At 47.9% G+C, this 20,599-nt stretch overlaps 1 protein-coding gene across 2 annotated transcripts in view; it reads right to left on the bottom strand.

Moving 5' to 3' along the window:
* Nucleotides 1-20,599, bottom strand: part of LOC144821588 (uncharacterized) — a 669,657-nt gene that overhangs the window by 21,956 nt on the left and 627,102 nt on the right. For both annotated transcript variants that reach the window (XM_078678797.1, XM_078678798.1), the window contains 2 exons: nucleotides 12,095-14,620; nucleotides 390-556 (listed from right to left, as the gene is read on the bottom strand). In XM_078678797.1, coding sequence (XP_078534923.1) covers nucleotides 390-556; nucleotides 12,095-14,620 — 2,693 coding nt within the window. The remainder of the gene's footprint in view (nucleotides 1-389; nucleotides 557-12,094; nucleotides 14,621-20,599) is intronic.

Genomic DNA, 20,599 nt, shown 5'->3' on the forward strand with positions numbered 1-20,599 from the left:
CCACCACACGCTGCCCTATGGTTATAGGTATCCCACCCTACACTCTGTCCACTGCAGTCAGACAAAACCCACATGCAGTTCTCATTGGTGAATCCGGCAGACATGGGCTGCAGCCCCCTTTAGCATCTTTTGCTTTCCCTTTTCGTCCATCTATATAAGACGACTGCTCATGGACAGAGTTTGCTTATCCGATGGATTCTGATATACTCTGCATGCAATGCACTCACGTACTTTGGCATTTGTGTATGTTCACACACAAACCAACTCACATACATGGATCAAAGGGAGGCAAAACCCTTCACGTTCCCATCAAATTTAGTTGAAAGCCGGAGTTAAATCAACTATTCATTCTATTTTCCTGGCTTTGTGCACTCTTCCAAGTAAGGTACCTTCTCTCCTTCTTTGTCCTGCTTCGTTTGATGCTGCGGCATCTCTTCTTCCTCCTGCCCTCCGATGCCGTTGAGCCTCGCGCCATTCACCTGAAGCCCCCCCAATGTGTAAGGGACGTCTGCATGAGGAGCACTGGGGTCCTGGCAGGCCGGAGCTGACCCTACACCTGAAGGGGCAGAAAAAGAAACATTCTGACTATTACTGAGGAGCAGCCTGGAGAAGCACAGCTATGGTAGGAGTAACAGTGGTGACCCAACATGATTCCAATCTGTTATGGGGTTAAACCCCCACGGATCAGACCCGCTCAGGCTACTACAATGATTCTCTCCAGTTACTATGGGTCTTGGGGGGACAGCCATAACTCTTCAGGTCACAGTACATTTTACAACACACAAAATACCCTTCCACATAAACCGGGTTGTACCTCAGTGGAAAGATAGGAGGGCAAATACTTACATCACTTGCCACTGTCTGCGGTGAGTGTGGGGAAAAGGAAAATGCTACTTACCAGTATGCATCTGTTCTTGGCATGTAGAGCTGCAGATTCGTACACTTTTGCAATAGATCGCCACCTGGTGTTGGGCTCGGATGATTGCAGGTTGTTGTCTTCTTGGAAGAAGTCTTTGTAGTCACGAGATAGGGGACTCCTCCCTTGGACAATACTGCGCATGGTCATCGACTCCATCCTCAGATTGTTTTTCGCCATGATGGGAAATGATGGAGTTAGTAGAAGTAAAGAGAATGGATGTCCATGCGTGTGCATCTAAGTAAGATGAAAACTGGAACGGATACAAGTCCCGGGGAGGCGGGAGGGCGTGTACGACTCTGCAGCTCTACATGCCAAGAACAGATGCATACTGGCAAGTAGCATATTCCGTTCGAGGCATATGAGCTGCAGATCGTACACTTAGCAACGATTGTGCAGCAGTGTTTCCCCTAGAGGTGGTCGCTTGTATCCGTTGCATTTGTTTGAAAGAGAGTTTTAAGGACAGCTTGGCCTACTGCAGCTTGCTGTTTGGCCTGCACATCAACACAATAGTGTTTAGTGAAGGTGTGTGATGTAGACCATGTTGCTGCCTTGCATATGTCCTCTAGTGGTATATTTCCTAAGAAAGCCATAGAGGCTCCTAGTTTGCGAGTGGAGTGTGCTCTAGGAGGGACTGTCAGTGTACGTTTAGCTTTTTGATAGCAGATTTGTATACACTTTACAATCCACCGTGCAATCCCGCCTTTAGAGATGGGGTTGCCTTTGTGCGGAGGAGAAAAAGATACAAATAATTGTTTTGTCTTTCTAAAGGATTTAGTCCTATCTGTGTAGTATAACAGGGCTCTTCTAACATCTAAGGTGTGTAAAGCCCTTTCTGCAACAGAGTCTGGGTTTTGGAAAAACACAGGGAGCTCTACTGATTGGTTAAGAAGAAGAGGAGTGATAACCTTAGGCAGAAATTTTGGATTAGGCCTAAGAACCACTTTATTAGGATGTATTTAAAAAAAATGTTCTTGTATTGTGAATGCTTGTATTTCACTAACTCTTCTGAGAGCGGTGATGGCAACAAGGAAAGCAGTTTTCCATGTTAGGAATTGCAATTCACACTTGTGTAAAGGCTCGAAAGGGGGTCCCATGAGTCTTGTAAGGACCACGTTTAGGTTCCTCACTGGAGCAGGTGGTTACCTAGGTGGGATTATTAGTTTTAATCCTTCCATGAATGCTTTTATTGCAGATACTCTGAAAAGAGATAGATGTTGCCTATTCTGTAAATAGGCTGCAATTGCTGCTAGATGCAGTCGTATGGAAGAATAAGCTAAATTGGACCTTTGTAGGTGTAGAAGGTAGCAAATAATATTTTGGATGGAAGCATCCAGTGGATCAATGTGATTATTGTTACAATATATTGCAAATCTTTTCCACTTAGCGGCATAACACGCTCTGCTAGTGTGTTTTCTAGCTTCTTTAATTATGTTCATACAGTCTGGTGGTAGGTTTAAGTAACCAAACTCTAAGACTTCAGGAGCCAGATCGCCAAATTCAGTTGTTTTGGTTCTGGGTGTCTTATTTCTCCATGGTTCTGTGTTAACAGGGAGGGCGTGAGCCGTAATTTTTGATGTGGAACCAGAGAGAGGTCTAGTAGTGTGGTGAACCATGGCTGGCGTGCCCATGTGGGAGCTACTAGTATTAGTTTGAGAGACTGTTGTCTGAGTTTGTGTACTACTAGTGGAATGAGTGGGAGAGGCGGAAAAGTGTACGCAAATCTGCCTGATCAGTTCATCCATATCTCATTCCCTTCCGACCGTGGGTGTGGAAACCTGGCGGCGAAGGTTGGGCATTTAGCATTTTCGTGGGTGGCAAACAGATCTATTTGTGGCTGTCCCCACCTTTGGAAAAATGGTTGAAGAACTTGTGGATGTATTTCCCATTCGTGAATCTGTTGTGACTGGCGACTCAACAGATCTGCTATCTGATTGTTAATTCCTGGAAGGTGCTCTACCGTCAGGTGTATGTTTTGAGGCATGGCCCATCTCCAAATGTTCTGTGCGAGCTGGGTCAGTTGCAGAGAGTGTGTCCCCCCCCCCCCTGTTTTTGTATGTAATACATGGCTGTCATATTGTCCGTCCGGATCAAGACAGCTTTGTTTTGTATTTGCAGTTGAAAAGTTTTGAGTGCTAGGAATATTGCTAGCAGCTCTAGATGGTTGATATGGAACAGTTTTTGTTGGTTGTTCCATTGGCCTTGAGTGGTATAGTGTAAGAGATGGGCTCCCCATCCTGTGAGGGATGCGTCTGTCGTGCACTATTTGTGGAACAGGGTCTAGGAACGGCCGTCCTCTTGTCAAGTTTTTGGTGTTCCACCATTGCAGAGAGCGATGTGTGCAGCTGTCCACCAACACCAGGTCTGTGAGCTGACCTTGAGCCTGATTCCACTGTCGTGCTAGACATTCCTGTAGTGGGCGCATTTGCAGTCTTGCATGTGGAACTATAAAGATGCAAGATGCCATCATGCCTACTAATCTCATGAACACTCTGGCTTGGAGATACTGTTGGTGTTGAAAACTGGAGACTAAGGTTTGAATGCTCTGTATTCTGCCTGGATTGGGATACGCTAGAGCTGTAGATGTGTCTATGGTAGCTCCTAGATACTGATGAACGTGCGAAGGCTCTAGGTGCGACTTGGTGTAGTTTATGGTAAACCCTAAGTCGAGCAGTGTTTGTATTGTTTGCTTTGTGTGTTGGACACATTGACTGAATGATTTTGCTTTTATGAGCCAATCGTCGAGGTAAGGGAAGACATGTATTTGTTGTCTTCTGAGATGTGCCACTACTACTGCTAAGCACTTTGTGAACACTCGTGGTGCTGTTGTGACCCCAAATGGAAGGACTTTGAACTGATAGTGCTGTCCTTGTATGACAAACCTTAGATAATTCCTGTGAGCAGGATGTATGGGAATGTGAAGGTAGGCGTCCTTTAGGTCTAGTGTTGAAAGGAAATCTCTCTGTTGTAGTAGTGGGAGCACTTGTTGTAAAGTGATCATGTGAAAATGATCCGATTGTATGTAGTGGTTGAGGGGCCAGAGGTCGAGAATTGGTCCTCATGTCCCGTCCTTCTTGGGGATTAGGAAGTACAGGGAGTAGACTCCTGTTCCTTGTTCCTGTAAAGGGACCACTTGAATAGCATCTTTTTGTAGAAGCGCTATAACTTCCTGTTGAAGCAGAGTCAGGTGGTCTGTAGACATTGGACGCTGCCTGGGTGGTATGTTTGGGGGGGTTGCTGTGAGTTCAAGTCAGTAGCCATGTTGGATAATTTGTCTCACCCACCTGTCTGTTGTGATGGAATTCCAGAGAGGTAGGAACTGTGATAATCTGCCCCCCACAGGAGTGGAATGCTGTAGGGGAGGCAGAGGGAAGTCACTGTTTGGGAGTGGAAGAGGAGCGGATGTTATTACCTCTACCTCTTCCCTTGTTATTATTGCCTCTGTATCCTCCTCTAAAGTAGCCCTTGTTAGAGGAGGTCTGTATGTGCGTTTTGAAAGATGATGTTGTATCTGCGTCGGTTTCCTTAGAGCCTCCTCTATAAAAGGAGCAGCGAAAAGAACTTCTAGTCTGTGTGGATTGTAATGCCCCCATAGACTTAGCTGTGTCTGTGTCTTTTTTCATTTTTTCTAGTGTAGTGTCTACTTCCGGCCCAAACAATTGGTTCTGGTTGAAGGGCTGGTTCAAGATGGTAGTCTGTACCTCCGTCTTAAACCCTGAAATGCGTAGCCACACATGTCGTCTGAGTATAACACTAGTATTGACTGCTCTGGATGCTGTGTCAGCTACATCTAGTGCACATTTAATTGAGGCATTAGATATTAATTTGCCTTCTTGTATGAGCTCTGTTGCCTGATCTTTGTATTGATCAGGGAGGTGCTCAAGTTCAAGTTCAGAAATTTGTATAGCGCACTACTCACCCAGAGGGTCTCAAGGCGCTTGAGGGAGAGGGGGGTGCTTTACTTATCGAATAACCAAGTTTTTAGTTGCTTCCTGAAGGAGAGGTGGTTCTGTGTAAGGCGGAGGTGGGTGGGGAGAGAATTCCAGGTCTTGGCCGCTAAGTATGAGAAGGACCTTCCTCCCATGGTGGATCTATGGATGCGCGGAATTGCGGCGAGGGCTTGATTGGACGATCGTAGTTGGCGGGAGGGGGTGTAGAAGGACAGTCGCATGTTGAGGCATTCGGGTCCTAGGTCGTAGAGGGCTTTGTGTGCGTGGGTGAGGAGACGGAACGTTATTCTCTTGTTGACGGGGAGCCAATGGAGGTCTTTCAGGTGAACGGAGATGTGAGCTTGTCGAGGGATGTCCAATATAAGTCTGGGTGCGGAAGGATCTTTGTCTTTGGGCACCGAAGGGCGTTTTGGCTTTGTTGTCGAATGTTGTCCTATGAGGGAATTTCGCTTGACATACCGGGCATCTCTTGAATGGAGTTCTGTCCATGAGGCGTAGGCCGTACGGCGCCGATAGGCCCAACGGCCCACGTCGACGCACCGGAATGTAGCTGATGATGTTGAAAGTAGTCTATTCGATGTCGATAATGTTTGTATAAAGTTTTGACGCTTCGAAGTTGCTGAAAAAGTCTTTTCTAGCCGGAGCGGAAAACTTTCATCCGAAACCAGTGGCGGAAAAAAACAATCTGAGGATGGAGTCGATGACCATGCGCAGTATTGTCCAAGGGAGGAGTCACCTATCTTGTGACTACAAAGACTTCTTCCAAGAAGACAACAACATGCAATCATCCGAGCCCAACACCAGGTGGCGATCTATTGCAAAAGTGTACGATCTGCAGCTCATATGCCTCGAACATGTCATACTGGAGTTGAATGTCCTTTATCCCCTGGTATTCATGTACCCTCCAGTGCAGACACAAACCTCACACAAAGATTTAAAATATTTCGAAATAAAAGTGGCTACTACGGCTACTGTCATCAGCTGCTGCTAGTGTGAGAAATGTTGACCCAGTGGAACGGGTACCCAGTACAGGGTTGTTTATTTATTGTTGTAGTTTTAAAAGTAGTGAACAAAGCCATGCCAGGCACCGCGGCACCTTATAGAGAAGCAGACAAACTTTATCCGGCATCAATGAGGAAATGATCGGGGTGGATTAACAAACTAGGAACTAGGCAGATAGAACTAAACGAGGATAAGGACAGGCAGTGCATGGGACAATGTAAGAATGACCAAAGCCAGATACCTGCTTAAGAACACACTGATACGGACAGAACATTAAAACTAAATTGATACTAGTGTGCAAAAATGAGAAGAGTAAGGACGCGTAGTCATAGGAGATGAAAGTCAGAGATGAAAGTTACCAGGACTAAGAATAGCTTTGAAACTGAATATCTGTGAAGCAAAGATGCTGTGGTTTGCTGAGATGGTGCACTCTCTGGAAAGAGCTGGAGAAAGTGGCACTGCCTCTTGCAGGATGGAGTCTCAAAGATGTGCCAGGCGCGGGTATCCGCCGATAAAGTCAGGGTATGGGTCAGATTGTCTGGAATGCCCACCAGAATGGCCGTCTGGTCCAGAGAGGCCAGTTTATCGATTCTTCTGACTTTGATCAGAAGCAACTGCAGCGTAATGAGAATGGGTCGAATGCCGTCACGTTTAGCAGCCGCCTGGAGTAGGGCTGTAGGCGACCAACATGGCTTGTAGGAGTGCCTGTAGTAAGAAGACATTCATTGACTGAGGAGAAGAAAGGACTGAATCATGTTTTTGAAGTCTTATTCCAGAATGTCTAATTTGATCCCTTGGATAAATTTCTCTGCACTTGTGCAATGCTGGCCTCCTAATACTTTCCAGTAAATTAACTCTACTCCCAAGAAAGACACGTGGCATTCAGCATGTTCATAGATGGAAGGCTGTGTTTCGAGGATGGAATGGTGGATTTCAAGGATGTTCATTCAAGGTGGGTCTCGACAGGATCAGCAGAAGTACAGGTTTAGCAGGATTGGCTTGGAGGTGTTGTTGGGTCATCTCAATAAATACTGAATTATTTGGGTGGAAGAGAAATGTACTCAAGGAAGAAATCCGAAGCCACAGCTGAGTGCCATAGTGTAGAGATGGTAGGACACGCCTGAACAGTTGAGCAGAGTCCGGCGGGGCTTCTTGTAGAGAATGAAAAGAGGGTCTAAAATAAAAGAGGCCTGTGGGACCCTTTGCGAGCAAGGATTTGTTCTCGAGAGAGAGATTCCCCCCTTATTGTTGTGATCAATTTGTTTGGTCTGCGGAGGACAGTCCGATCGAATATGGCTCCATACACTCTTCTAGAGTTTCTAGGATGGTGACCTGGTTCACAGCATCAAACGGCAGCGACAAGTCACGGAGAACGAGGACGAGGAGGCACGAACCAGAGGAACCCAAAAAACGGAGGCGCTCATGTACGAGGAGGTGGAGATCATGGAGCAACGTCATCGATTAGAAGCACTGGCGACGTCAAGAATGTTCACCAGACTAGGAAAGGTCAGACATGGAGGAAGAGTTTTGCTTTTTAGGCTAATTTAGATTCTTTATCACATTTGCTTTAATTTTGCTATCCTTCTGTTCACAGAGGTTTGGTACCTCATTTCTTTTGGATTGTACTTTCCCTTGTAAAAGATGTCTTATGCTTGTTTGTAGACTTACAGTTTATGCCTCTATTACCACTGGTCGGAGAATGTCTCAAAGAAATACAGAAATTGTGGTAAATGCTACTCTCTCTACAAGGAAAATACATCTGAAAATAAGTCTAGAACTAGAAAACAACATGCAAAATGGTTAGAAAAAACAAGAAATAGTTTTTTGCCCATTTGGCCAGGAAGACAGATTTCTTGTATGGCTGAAACCGGGACGCTACCAAAACATTGGAAGAATCGCTAAATGTAGCTCCATAAGCTATATTGAAGGGCTAATCGTAAACAACCTAGAGTCACCTGATTGAGGCACGCAGCCAAACATCCACGCGGATCTTAATTACAAATTAACCTTTTGTGGTGCATAAACACTTAACCACAAGCTGCAGCCCCAGGGGAAGGTGGAGACATGCAGAGAAGGGAGGAGGCGAAGACATTAGGTATGAGCTGTTGAGTAACATGGCCCTGATTCAACGTATCCAGAGCAGGAGTGGTGTTTTTGCTGGCTCTAAACATGCTTTTCATGAGCCGCTGTGTGCCTTTGGCCTGAAAGCAGAGTAACTGTGGTTGTGCCCTATGAGGCTACTGCTGGTAGGCCTTATACGGTCACTGCTGGTGTGCCATATGAGGGTTCCAGGTGTTGTGCCCTATGCGGTTACTGGTGGTGGGCCCTACGCAGGTATACTAATGGTGTACCCTGTAGGGTTACTGGTGGTGTGCCCTATGCAGTTACTGGTGGTGTGCCCTATGCAGTTACTGGTGGGGTGCCCTATGCAGTTACTGGTGGTGTGCCCTATGCGGTTACTGGTGGTGGGCCCTACGCGGTTACTAATGGTGTACCCTATAGGGTTACTGGTGGTGTGCCCTATGCAGTTACTGGTGGTGTGCCCTATGCAGTTACTGGTGGTGTGCCCTATGCGGTTACTGGTGGTGGGCCCTACGCGGTTACTAATGGTGTACCCTATAGAGTTACTGGTGGTGTTCCCTATGCGGTTGCTGGTGGTGTGCCCTGTGCGGTTACTAATGGTGTACCCTATAGGGTTACTGGTGTTGTACCCTATTCAGTTACTGGTGGTGTGCCCTATGCAGTTACTGGTGGTGTGCCTTATGCAGTTACTGGTGGTGTGCGCTATGCGGTTACTGGTGGTGTGCCCTCTGGGGTTACTGGTGATGTGCCCTCTGGGGTTACTGGTGGTGTGCCCTATGGGGTTACTGGTGTTGTACCCTATTCAGTTACTGGTGGTGTGCCCTATGAGGTTACTGGTGGTGTTCCCTATTCAGTTACTGGTGGTGTGCCCTATGCGGTTACTGGTGGTGTGTCCTATGCGGTTACTGGTGGTGTACCCTATGCGGCTCCTGGTGGTGTGCCCTATGCGGCTACTGGTGGTATGCCCTATGGGGTTACTGGTGGTGTACACTATGCGGTTACTGGTGGTGTGCCCTCTGGGGTTACTGGTGGTGTGTCCTCTGGGGTTACTGGTGGTGTGCCCTATGGGGTTACTGGTGTTGTACCCTATTCAGTTACTGGTGGTGTGCCCTATTCAGTTACTGGTGGGGTGCCCTATGCGGTTACTGGTGGTGTGCCCTATGCGGTTACTGGTGGTGTGCCCTATGCGGTTACTGGTGGTGTGCACTATGCGGCTCCTGGTGGTGTGCCATATGCAGTTACTGGTGGTGTGTCCTATGTGGTTACTGGTGGTGTGTCCTATGCAGTTACTGGTGGTGTGCCCTATGGGGTTACTGATGGTGTGCCCTATCGAGTTACTTGAGGTGTGCCCTATGTGGTTACTTGAGGTTGCCCTATGCGGTTACTGGTGGTGTGCCCTATAAGGTTACTGATGCACACATTTCATCTATGTAGAACCTTTCAATCTTCCCATGACCGCCTGTTCTAGTTGACTCGCGCAATGAGCGCGTTCGTAGACTCGGCCACAGTTGTATACATGGCGCCATCTTGTTGAGGAACACTGGACGACCTGATGTTCTTCGTCGTAAGTGATGAGGACAATTGACCTGTGGGAAGGATATTGTTGAAATAAGCAGCCCACAGGGACCGTCCTCAGGTCCATGCTGATGTTGGGACAATGAGAGTGGGTTGAACTTTGATTCCACTCCATCAATGGGGCATTCTGGATGTTGTAAAAGTTGTGTCACAAAGCACACTTGGCCTCTGTGGGAGATCGAAGCCGCTGAAGATATAGACAGCCCTAAGTGGGACGGGTATGCTCAGATGTGGGTCCCTCGCTCACTTTGCCACTGGATTCAAGCTAACCTGGCTGATGAAGGGTGAAACCCCGAAACCGGTCCTAAGATGCTTTGTTCTAGTCCAGGGAGGACCTGCCCTTGCAGTTCGGGCTGGACTGTTCCCATGGGGAGCAGGGTCAAGACTGCTTTTCCATATAGCTGGGTCTGAACTGGGGTAGCGTGGGGAGCAGAAAAAAAATGATGGATTTAACCCAGATCTCTTCACTGGGGTGAATGTTTGATTTGTTCAGCATTCCGCCGGTCATCTGTTCTTTTTGCATTTGTCGATCTAGACAGCAGTAGACGTGTACCCCACCTTCTTGTGTCTGCTGCTACCACTCACAAGCATTCAATGAATACCCTGAGAGATGATTCAGACGAGAGGATCAAGAAACGGTCGGACACAGCCAATCGTATTGTGGGGGGAAGCATCCTTTAGACCTACGGTGGATGTGTATTAACCCTCCTCTACGGAGGGTTCTGTGTGCTGTTATAAATTATTCTAAGTTACTTTCCAAACTGCGTTGTTAGATGACCCAAGGCCAGATAATGGCCAGTGAGTAACGCGTGTTGTGGTATTAAGCGCCCTCCATGGCTTAGTTCATGCATTTCACATTTTGGGGCCTCTGCTAAGTTTGTACAACATTGAACTCAACATTCTGTGAGTACACTGCAGGTACTACGACAAAAGTTGCTACAACACATAAGGTAATTTAAACAAGTGAGATATGGGCAGTAAACATTGTGGAGCTTCACTCTAATGTAACAATAAACTGGAATTGGACATCTGTACTGTAGTAGTGAATGTGTTAATTGTGTTTATTTGAACATTTGCGCTACATAACGTGTTTTGGCCCACATTCGTTGTCATTGTCAAGGCATAAATCTATGTATGCATTTTGATTAAGCATGGACGGATTTTGCGAATTGGCAATCCGCGAAATTGCGTATTTACGGATTCGCAATCCGCAAAATCCGCGAACTCTCGCGAATTTTGCGGATTCCTTTTTTTTTGTGTTCGCAAGTGTTTCTGCCATTTCGCAAGGGTTTTTTACCAGTTCGCAAACGCGAACTTACTTGTCGGGTAGCAACGGTCGCGACCATGTTGTTTCTACGTCTGGTTCATCACAGCACCCTCTGTTTCACCACTGCCACCCTCTGTTTCACCACTGCCACCCTCTGGCTCACCCATGCCACCCTCTGGTCTCACCCATGCCACCCTCTAGTTCATCACTGTAGATTATGGGGGGAAAAGCACACCTGCCCTGCCTCAACTGACATGAATGAATTAGGGGCTGATTAATGTGTCACTGAATTTGAACTTCCAGGCTGGCACCTGCTTCCTTATCTGTAATTGCTTTCTGTTGCAGTGTAATTTTTTTAACAGGACCTTTGTTGTATACTTGTAGCGATTCTCTGAGCCTGCTGTGAGGGTCAGAGCAGGGTCATAGAATAGTTGCAAGTAGGCAACTGAACTCTGAAGGGGCCCCTCAGGAAGCACTACAGGGAATGGTTACTAATGATAAGATTGAACTTTTGCACCTGCTGAGTGCTTTCAGTTTTGTAAAATTCCAAGGGGCAGATTTATGAAGGCCTTGCGCCGCCAGTGCGTCACTTTTTCCCATGTTAAAAATGACGCACCGACGGCGCAAGGCCTTCATAAATCTGCCCCCAAATATCCAGCAGCATCCACAAAAAGTAATCCTTCCAGGTCAAGATCCAAATCAAAGTGACCAGCACATGAAGAAAGCACTGGGAGGAGCCTGCTAGACAGGATCAGGAAGTTGGAGACTGTGGGGCACTTCCTTCCTCCCACCCCCTCCCCCCCAAATGGACTCCTTGCAAAAAAAAGTGCAGGCAAATGTCAACCTGAGGAGTTATTCTGATAAAAATCATAATTTTAAAGGTTTATGCTGCCTGCTGGTGGATTTCTTGTGCGAAATTGCAAATTTAGCAATCTCGCAATTGCGAGATTGTCGCTGCCCGCCACATCTATGTGTTCGCAAGTGTTTACTCCCGCGAAATTGTATAGTATTCTAGTTGGCAAGTGCGACCAAGCAAAAAATCCGCTTCGCACGGATTTACGGATTTTCGGCAAGTTCGCGAGAGTTCACGGATTGCGAATTTGCCGAAAATCCGCAAAATCCGCGAGCGGAACGGATTTTACGCCCATGCTTAATTTTGATAGAAGACATAGTGCATAGAAACAGTAAAACAGGACTGCATTGACAAATCAGTTGTACGATATAACCAAGATAGTTCTTTGCATCTCCCCACCTTGACATGTAGAAAGACAAGTGTTTACCCCTCCTGCCCAGAATGCCTACCTGTCTGAGGGTCCTTTTCATGACTGTTCACTGAAGCGGCTGTGAGGTCTCTCGGCTGCAGAGGAGGTGGCGTCTCGACTTCTGCCTCTAGAGGAGTGTAATAAGCCAGGGTATGAAAATTTGTGGAAATTGAGACAGTGTCAACTGTAGAAGAAGTGTCTCTGCTGATGACATATTCCCTCTGCCAAGCTTCGTCGACGATGGGCACATGGGCTGGTGACGTTTCCACACCGTCGCTGGTCCTGGTGGGCAGACCATGGGCCAGTGACGTTTCCACACTGTCGCTGGTCCTGGTGGGCAGACCATGGGCTGGTGACGTTTCCACACTGTCGCTGGTGGGTAGACCATGGGCTGGTGACGTTTCCACACCATCGCTGGTCCAGGTGGGCAGACCATGGTCCGGTGACTCAATTCGCAGGTCAGGCACCTGGGCTGCATCATGCATCCTTTGAGAGGTGATGTCCTGGCACTCGACAACCACAGATTCTTCTCTGAGAGGAGCGTCAGGTGGCATCAGTTCTTCACTGGTTGTGCTCAACAAGGAACTCTGCGTTTCTTTGCATATGGTGGCAACGACTGACGACGAAGGTCTAGGTGGACTGCCAGGAGATGCAGGCTCATAGCAAGCTGTCTCGTCAGAGGCAATTGCTTCATCTATGGAGGATATAGCAGAGAATGGAGACGCTGCTGCTTCTGGAATTAAAGCCGGCAGTGACTCGACTGTGGGAGGGATTGCAAGAGGTGGGGAAGCTGATCTAGGTGGGCTGAGAGGCAGGACAGGCTTCACTTCTTGTGTGGTGTCATCAGAGTTTACATCACACCCAGCTGAGGAGGTAGGAAAGTGGAAGTCTGTGGTACTGGAGGTTAAGGAGTGTACTAACTCCACCAGGGAAGGGACTGCGGAGGGTGGAGGCTCAGCTCTGGGTGGGGAGGCAGACGATGTAACATCATCAAGGAGTGATTCATACCCAGATGTAATGACCACAGGTGCGGCCGCTTGGGTAGCAGATGTGAAAGATTGACCGGATTGGTCTTGGAGTGGGATTACAAGAGGTGGGGATACTGCTCTGGGAGGGCTGGCGGACAGAAGTGGCTCAGCACACGGGGCGACATGTTCAGGGATCAGTTCACTCATGGTGAGGGTGGTGGATGATGGACACTCCACTCTATTCGATGTCTCAGAGAGTATTGACTCCTCTGCGGATGGCATTAAGGCAGGCGGGGAGCCGGCTCTAGGTGGGCTGGTAGGTTCAGTAACATCATCAAGGAGCGATTCGTACTGAGGTGTTAGCATCGCGGGTGGTGACTCTGCTCTAAAGGATGTGAAAGATGCCACTGTATCCACCACAGGTGCCATTAGGAGAGGCGGGGATACTGCTCGGGGAGGGCTGGCAGGTATGTAAGGTGAGACATGATCACATATTGGTTCACACCTGGAGGTGACATCAGGGGATTTCAATTCTACTGTATTCGATGTAACTAACAGTGTGGACTCCTCCTGGGGTGGGATTCCCGCAGGTGGAGATGCAGCTCGGGGCGGGCTGGCGGGCAGCAGTGGTTCAATGCATGGTGCATCCTCAGGGATTGGCTCCCGCCTGGTGATGATGGCGGGGCACTCCAACTCTGGGGTAGTCAATGTCAGAGAGGACACCGGCTCCATTTCAGATGTGTCTGTGGGAGCTGGGGGTCCCTCTCTGGGTGGGCTGGCAGGGAGGGCCGCATCCACTCTTGGTGTAGGGTCATGGAGTAGGGATTCACACTTGGGTGAAGTGGCAATGGGCGAGGAATCTGCTCTGTCTGCTGTAAACGCATCAACGGCGTCTACTGAGACTGGAATGATGGGAGGTTGAGTACCAGTGCTGTGAGGGGTGGAAGGCGCGTCTGAGTCAACTCTTACTGAGTTTGTTACGGATACAAAGTCCTCTGTAGAGGGTCTGACAAGAGCCGGAGACTCATGATCGGGCAAGCTGCCCAGAGATCGGAAATCATCTTTGGGTAAACGGGCAGGAGGGGTGGATTCAGCAATGGGTGGACTGGTGGGTGGCTTGGGCTCATCTCTGACTGGGCTTGTAGGAGAGAGAGAGTTACTTCTTCCAGGGCTAACATGGTTTAGAGCCTCAATCCTGTTAGTAGTGAGAGCAGACAAAGGTTGTGATGAAGGAAGGCTAGCTGGGGAAGCCCCCCTAACATTTGGTGGACTGGAGGGTCTCGGAGGCAGAGTTTGTGTTAGACATGCAGCCGGCAGAGAGTCGGCCCTGAAAAAGGGCTTGGGTGGTGGAGCGCCTGGCCTTGGTGGGTTAGCCATGGGGAATCTGCCGCCTCTGGTGGGTGCTCCGGCCTTGGAAAAGATCATGGATGGGGAGCATGTCTCCGGTGGAGTACGGGGACTTGGGGATGCGAAGAATTCATGGCGACGTGCATAGGAGGGAGAAGGAGAGGATGAGACGGGGGACTCTGGCTTTCGAGACATGAAGGATGACTCGGTCAGGCTGCGTTGGTACCGTAGGGCTGGTCTCCTGGTGCCTCCTAGAAGAGAAGTGCGACAAAACAAAATAAGGTGACGGTAACGATCGACACAAATACAGTATTAACCTGTTCACACTCGACTAACATCGATCACACCCCTGTCCACTACGTGGGACCTCAGAGTGGCACAAATCTTAGTGTCTTCGGGCCCGATTCAGAGAACTAACTTGAGACAAAATCCTAAACTTACTACCATTTTGGTACTCACAGAAGGCACTTACTCATTTCGGTATTCACAGAAGTTAGGACTCCTAACTTTAGGACTCCTAAATGCCTTCCGTGAATACAGAAAGTCTTAATGTTAGGATTTTTCTCAGTTTAGGAGTAGAAAGTTAGGACTCAAAACTTTAGGACTCCTAACTTCTGTGAATACCGAAATGAGTAAGTGCGCCATCTGTGAGTACCGAAATGAGTAAGTGCCTTCTGTGAATACCAATATGGTAGTAAGTTTAGGATTTTGTCTTACGTTAGTTCTGTGAATCGGCTGCAGCAGTTCGCTTTTTAAAGTGCTCTAGCAGTATTACCATATCTAGCCCTGCATATGTTTTCCTATTCTACTGTGGGGAACCTTCCATATAAGGGCATGGTTGCCTCTTGGCTGCCATTTTGAAATGCTACATTCTTGTGGCTTTTCAAAGAAGGACAGACAGACAAGTTACTCACCTGCTGTAGCTCTCTCTCTGGTGGATAATCAGTCTAACTGCAGATTCCTCACCTTAGAAAATCCCCAGGGCAGTAGCCTCGATCCAGAGAATTTCAAAGCAGTGCTCCGATCCGCGATAAGTGGCATTGAGCGAATCCACGCTGACTTACCGCCCCAAAAGTGGAGTGGAGTCGCATATGAACTCCACCTCTGTACGCTGACGTCAGTCTCTTCTCTTTTCCCTTTCCACGACCATACATGCAAAGTGTGAACAATTGTTGGTAAGTACTAACTTGGGACCTTTCTAAATGTTAAAAAGAGGCCAGTCCACTGAACTGGGAGGTGGGAAGGACACGAGGAATCTGTGGTTAGACAGAGTATCCACCAGAGAGAGCAGTGCCGAACGACTCTAGCTTGTTCTTCTGACGGATTGGTCCAACCTTAGATTCCACACCTTAGAATAGATACCAAAGAAGGACCTTCCCATGGAAGAGAGTGCAGGGAGTGGCCTAAGAGCAAAAAGTCGTGCAGAACCGTGCAGGCGAGATGTCGTTCCTAGTGGACCTGGCTGTAAAAGGCAATAGGGCTTTATGAACATGCGCACCAGTGTCCACGCGAGGCCGATATCAAGGAGACGCAGTCCTTACACCAACGCAGTGGTAGCGGCCTTAGCCCTGGTGGAATCAGCCCTTCGAAGTACTGGTTCTTGACCAGTGCAGAGCGCATCATTATGCAGAGGACTATACACCGAGACAGGATCTTCTTCTGCACAGCCGTCCCATTCTTTACCCCAGAAAACCCATATATAGCTAATTGTCCACTCAATGGTCTTTTGAGGTAGAATTGATGGAATCTCTCTTCCTCTTTCGAGGGGTGGGGAAGAGAAAAGAACGGTGCTAGAGGGACCGATTGTCCAGCGTCAAAAGAAGTCACAATTTTCAGTAAGAATGTCGCCTGAGACCTCAGAACCAATCAGATAAAAGAAGGTGATGTATGGCAGTCGCTCAGAAAAAGCCTGTGGTTTACTTATATGACAAACTAACTTCATAGCAATGAGGAACAGAGCCTTCAAGATCAGGAGATGCAGCGAGCCGCTATGTTTGGGGTCAAAAGATGTCCACATGAGAAACGTCAAGACCAAGTTAAGGTTCCAGTGCGGCATCTTAAACGGTTTGGGAGAAAACGTGTCAAGCCCATAATGAACCTCAGGACAACAGATCCTTTAAGGTATCAGGAGTAACCCCATAGCAGGATGACCAGCTGCTCTTCTGAACCTCGCTCTGGTGTAGGAGGACTATTGGGTGGGGGTGAGAAAAAAGAAAGGGTGTAGCCCTTCTAAACAATCTGCAAGACCCAGCTGTCGGGCGTGATGGATCGCCAACCCATGAGCAAGCATTAGATCCTGACTCCCACTGGTTGGGCATGCCCACTGAGGGCAATCCAAAGCATTTTTTAGCCACTGTAGCAGGGGAAGAGGACTCAGTGGACCTCATCCAGGAAGGTCAACGATGGACAACACTGGTGCCGGCCACCCAGCCAATGCAGTACTTGGTTTCTAAACCAGCATGGATAACATACTTGGCCAATGCTCTCATCACAAGTATTCTGAGCCAGAGAAGCCTGATACTCCTGAGGGGCTGCCGGCAAGATCTCACTGGCCATGTTCCAACGGGGACTCGTATTTTGGCCCATTAGCCAGACTGTGAGGAAACCAAGTGCATCAATACATTTGGAGTCTCTATGCAGAGGACTGGTTGGAAATGAGTTAGAGGTCACCTTACTGGCCCAGGCCTGTACGATGAAACTTTCCGGAGAAGAGCGCTTGGTGGGAATAACCTGGTCACCAGCTTCCGTCTTCTCACTTACCAGCTAATGAGAAGGCAAGAAGATTGTTTCAACCAGGTAGCCATCAAAGTGTCTGTGAGGGCATCTGTTGCCTGCCGAGGCTGTAGAATTTATGTCAAAATCTTTTTTTCCTTTCGGTGGAGGCCATCGGTCACTGCCGAACCACCACTGCAAATGAGCCACTCTCTTCCGTTGGCTGACAAGTCATGCTTCGCCTTAGAAGCAGTATCAGGCTCACTGCCATTCTGTAAATCAAGGTGTACACCATCATCAGTGAAACAGGATAGGGGAGCAAGCCACCTTCCTCACCATCATCAATGTCCTGAGGTGCAGCTTCTTCTAGCACAGGACCAGACTCAGAACCTAAAAGAATGAAGTCTCTGCTGACACTTGCGACGTGGGACTGACATCTCCTGTGTCCACCTGTGAACAACCGGCTGGACACCAACCCTACGCGGAACATGGAGCGGGAAGCTTCACGGGCTCATAATCCAGAATTGGGAAACTGTGTATGGCGACCAGGCTGGCTGGAGGCGGGTATGTTCCTCATCCTCCAGTTGCCCGGAGGGCAGTGTAGTAGCACAGACAGGAAGTGTGACTGTGCCTTCTCACAGAGGCGCAACGCTTGGTGTCCCACTTTCAGGAATCCTTCCAAGCGTGGTCTTCCGTGGTTCATTGTGTGACAGCCCCCCCTGGGGATGTGCCCTTTCTATCATTCATTCACATTCAGACATGGGCTGTTCATCTGCCCAGCACTGGAGGTGGAACATACCTTGATTAGAAGATTTAAGCCATGGGCAAGCTGCCCAACAGATACAATGAAGCAGAGAAGCTTCAGGCCAACCAATGGCCTGCTGGTTTCCATAACATATAAGAAATTCCCCCGTGGTCACTATTTACTTCATCATGTGATCAAACTCATCAAATTATTCCATTGGCCTTCTAATCAATATAGGTACCACACAATCCGCAATTTCATTTTATAATTTTATTTGTTTTTGCTTTTTCTGTAGTATATAAAAAATATATATTTTTCCTTTTTTCTATTTTAGTTCATTCTTCCATATACATCAGTAACATGATTAATAGTACAAATTCAGTTAATTTATAAAAAGTACAGTGCATCATATCAAAAACATTTGTGACATCTTCCTAGCTCAAATAATTTCACAATACAAATCATCACCCTGATTTATACACATAAATCACCAGACACACTTACACAATCATACAGTTTCACACTTATACTACTATCAGTCTCCTCCCAATCAAAAAACAGATCCTACGGATGAGGCAACACAGTTGTTGCTTGTGTGTAGTTACACGCCACGTCTACGCGCGTTTCGGTGGGATAAGACCACCTTCCTCAGGACCAAGATAGAAAGAGTTTTATTCTTTCTTCTGCGTGTGTATACAGGGTACCTAGTCTTCGTTGTATGGTGAAGATATCTGCATATCTTTATAAGTATAAGGTAACTTTTTCGCTGTTGTAAATAGGTATATGATCACATCCTTACGTTTGTTATAAACCTCGATGCGAAGTATTATTTAACTCAGTCTATTTTGTCGGGCAAGACGTCTCCTGATAAGGTCCTCGTCGCGATAGTCCCTTTTATTTAAAGTGGGATAGCCAAATTCTTTAGTCTTCTTTTATATTTACAGCACGGAGCCCAATTTGTATTTCTTTTAAACGTTCACTCTTTTGATAGTACAACCTGTACAATACTAGATCCCAATTCAGAACACCATCAAAACACACCAACGCAGCAACTAGATCATGACATATGGTGCGTCATCTTCCACTAAAAACAATTTCGGAAATGCTGGCTTTCTTTAAAACAACATGCCGAGTTCTATCATGCAATATTTCTCTTTTATGGCGTGGCGAGGTGCGCGTGTCTCATTTAAATGCAAACCTGCTGGTTTCCATAAACATAGGCATCTATCATCTGAGAGTGACTGCCCACTGCCATCCTACTGGCATCATGGAGACTTAAATTGAGGTCCTCCCAGGCTGTTGATAGCCCTTCTATGCAAAACAATGTTCTGGGTGTACTCCAAGCACCTCAGGGCAGATTTACAATAACTGGTGCATCCCTGCAAATCAGCAGGGATGCGCCAGTTATTGTGCGCCGCAGCTCCGCCACCCTGGATGCGCTGCATTTACAATGTGGCGCACCATGGGGCAAAAACGGCACAGATGCGTCACGCAGCTCCAGCAAGGCTTGGGGTGCTCTATCTCTACAATGCTGCGTCAATCCTTACGCCTGGCGCAGGGTTTTGACGCAGCATGGGCCCTAAAGTGACTGAGTGAAATCTTGTAGATTTCACTCAGCCACTTTTAGGAGGGGTTCCTGCGCCGGAACGCACCCCCCCCCCCTGTGCAAGACACCTCCTTCTGGCGCAGGGCTTTACAACGTGACGTATCTCCCAGATGCGTCACGTTGTAAATACCCCGCACCATGGAGCATCTTTTGCGCCGCCGCTGCTTCACAAAAGAGATGCAATGGCGGCGTAAAAGAGGCACAAGGGGCTTGTAATTCTGCCTCTGCATGCTTATCAAGGGTGCTTGTGTCAAAAATTCTTTTTTTTTAAATAAATTTTATTTTTTGTTGGCGAGGATAAAAAGAAGGCACAAATTATACAAACAGCAAGTCAGTCGGCACATACGGACAAGGTAGGCCAGGTCCAAAAGGGGGCACACAGCCAGTCGTGGCCCACATCCCGGAGGCAGGGCGGCGTCACGGGGAAACCTGTGAACTAAGTAAAGGATTTCGCTCTTGTGCTTCCAAAATCACATATACAATATCAATATCTACGCCAATTTTCATTTATGATGCAGTTCCAACCTAAATAACAACGTAACAGTAATAAGAAACCCCATGAATGGCATTCGTAGCGCTGACACAATCCCATAAGGAGATGAAGGCAAGGGCCCACCAAAACTTGGTCCCCATAGTACTGAGTGGTCAAATGGTAGTCACAATGAAAGACAAACGTATGCAACAAGGAATATCGGCATGGCTCAGGGGACCGTTACACTGCCTCCCGACACCCCGTCCCAGATCCCTCCCCATCTACATCAGACTCCGAGGAAGCGGAGGAAAACAGCTCCGCGCTGGTAGCGTCAGAGTCATCCCCCTCCATCCCCTCAATACACATGGCTCTCCAAGCGAGTAAGTCATCCTGGAGCTTCCCATCCCTTCGTGTGCTCTGCATATGTGTCTCCTCCGCCAAGGCCCATTCCCTGGCGTCACGTAACCAACTAGGGATTTCAGGCGCCCTCTGTCCCATCCAGGTAATGGCCACCCGTCTCCTCGCCAGGACCAACAGGAGTTGCAACAATTTGTAGCATAGACCCCTCTTCCTAGGCCTGGGCACCAGCGCCAGTAAACAGTGAAGCGGGTCTAAGTGCAAGGTGAGGTGTGTAATCCGGGTAATGTGCGCCACCACCTCAACCCAAAAGTCATGTACCAAGGGGCACTCCCAAG

The sequence above is a fragment of the Lissotriton helveticus genome, chromosome 2_2 (assembly GCF_964261635.1).
Source record: "Lissotriton helveticus chromosome 2_2, aLisHel1.1, whole genome shotgun sequence".
Taxonomy (NCBI): Eukaryota; Metazoa; Chordata; class Amphibia; order Caudata; family Salamandridae; genus Lissotriton; species Lissotriton helveticus.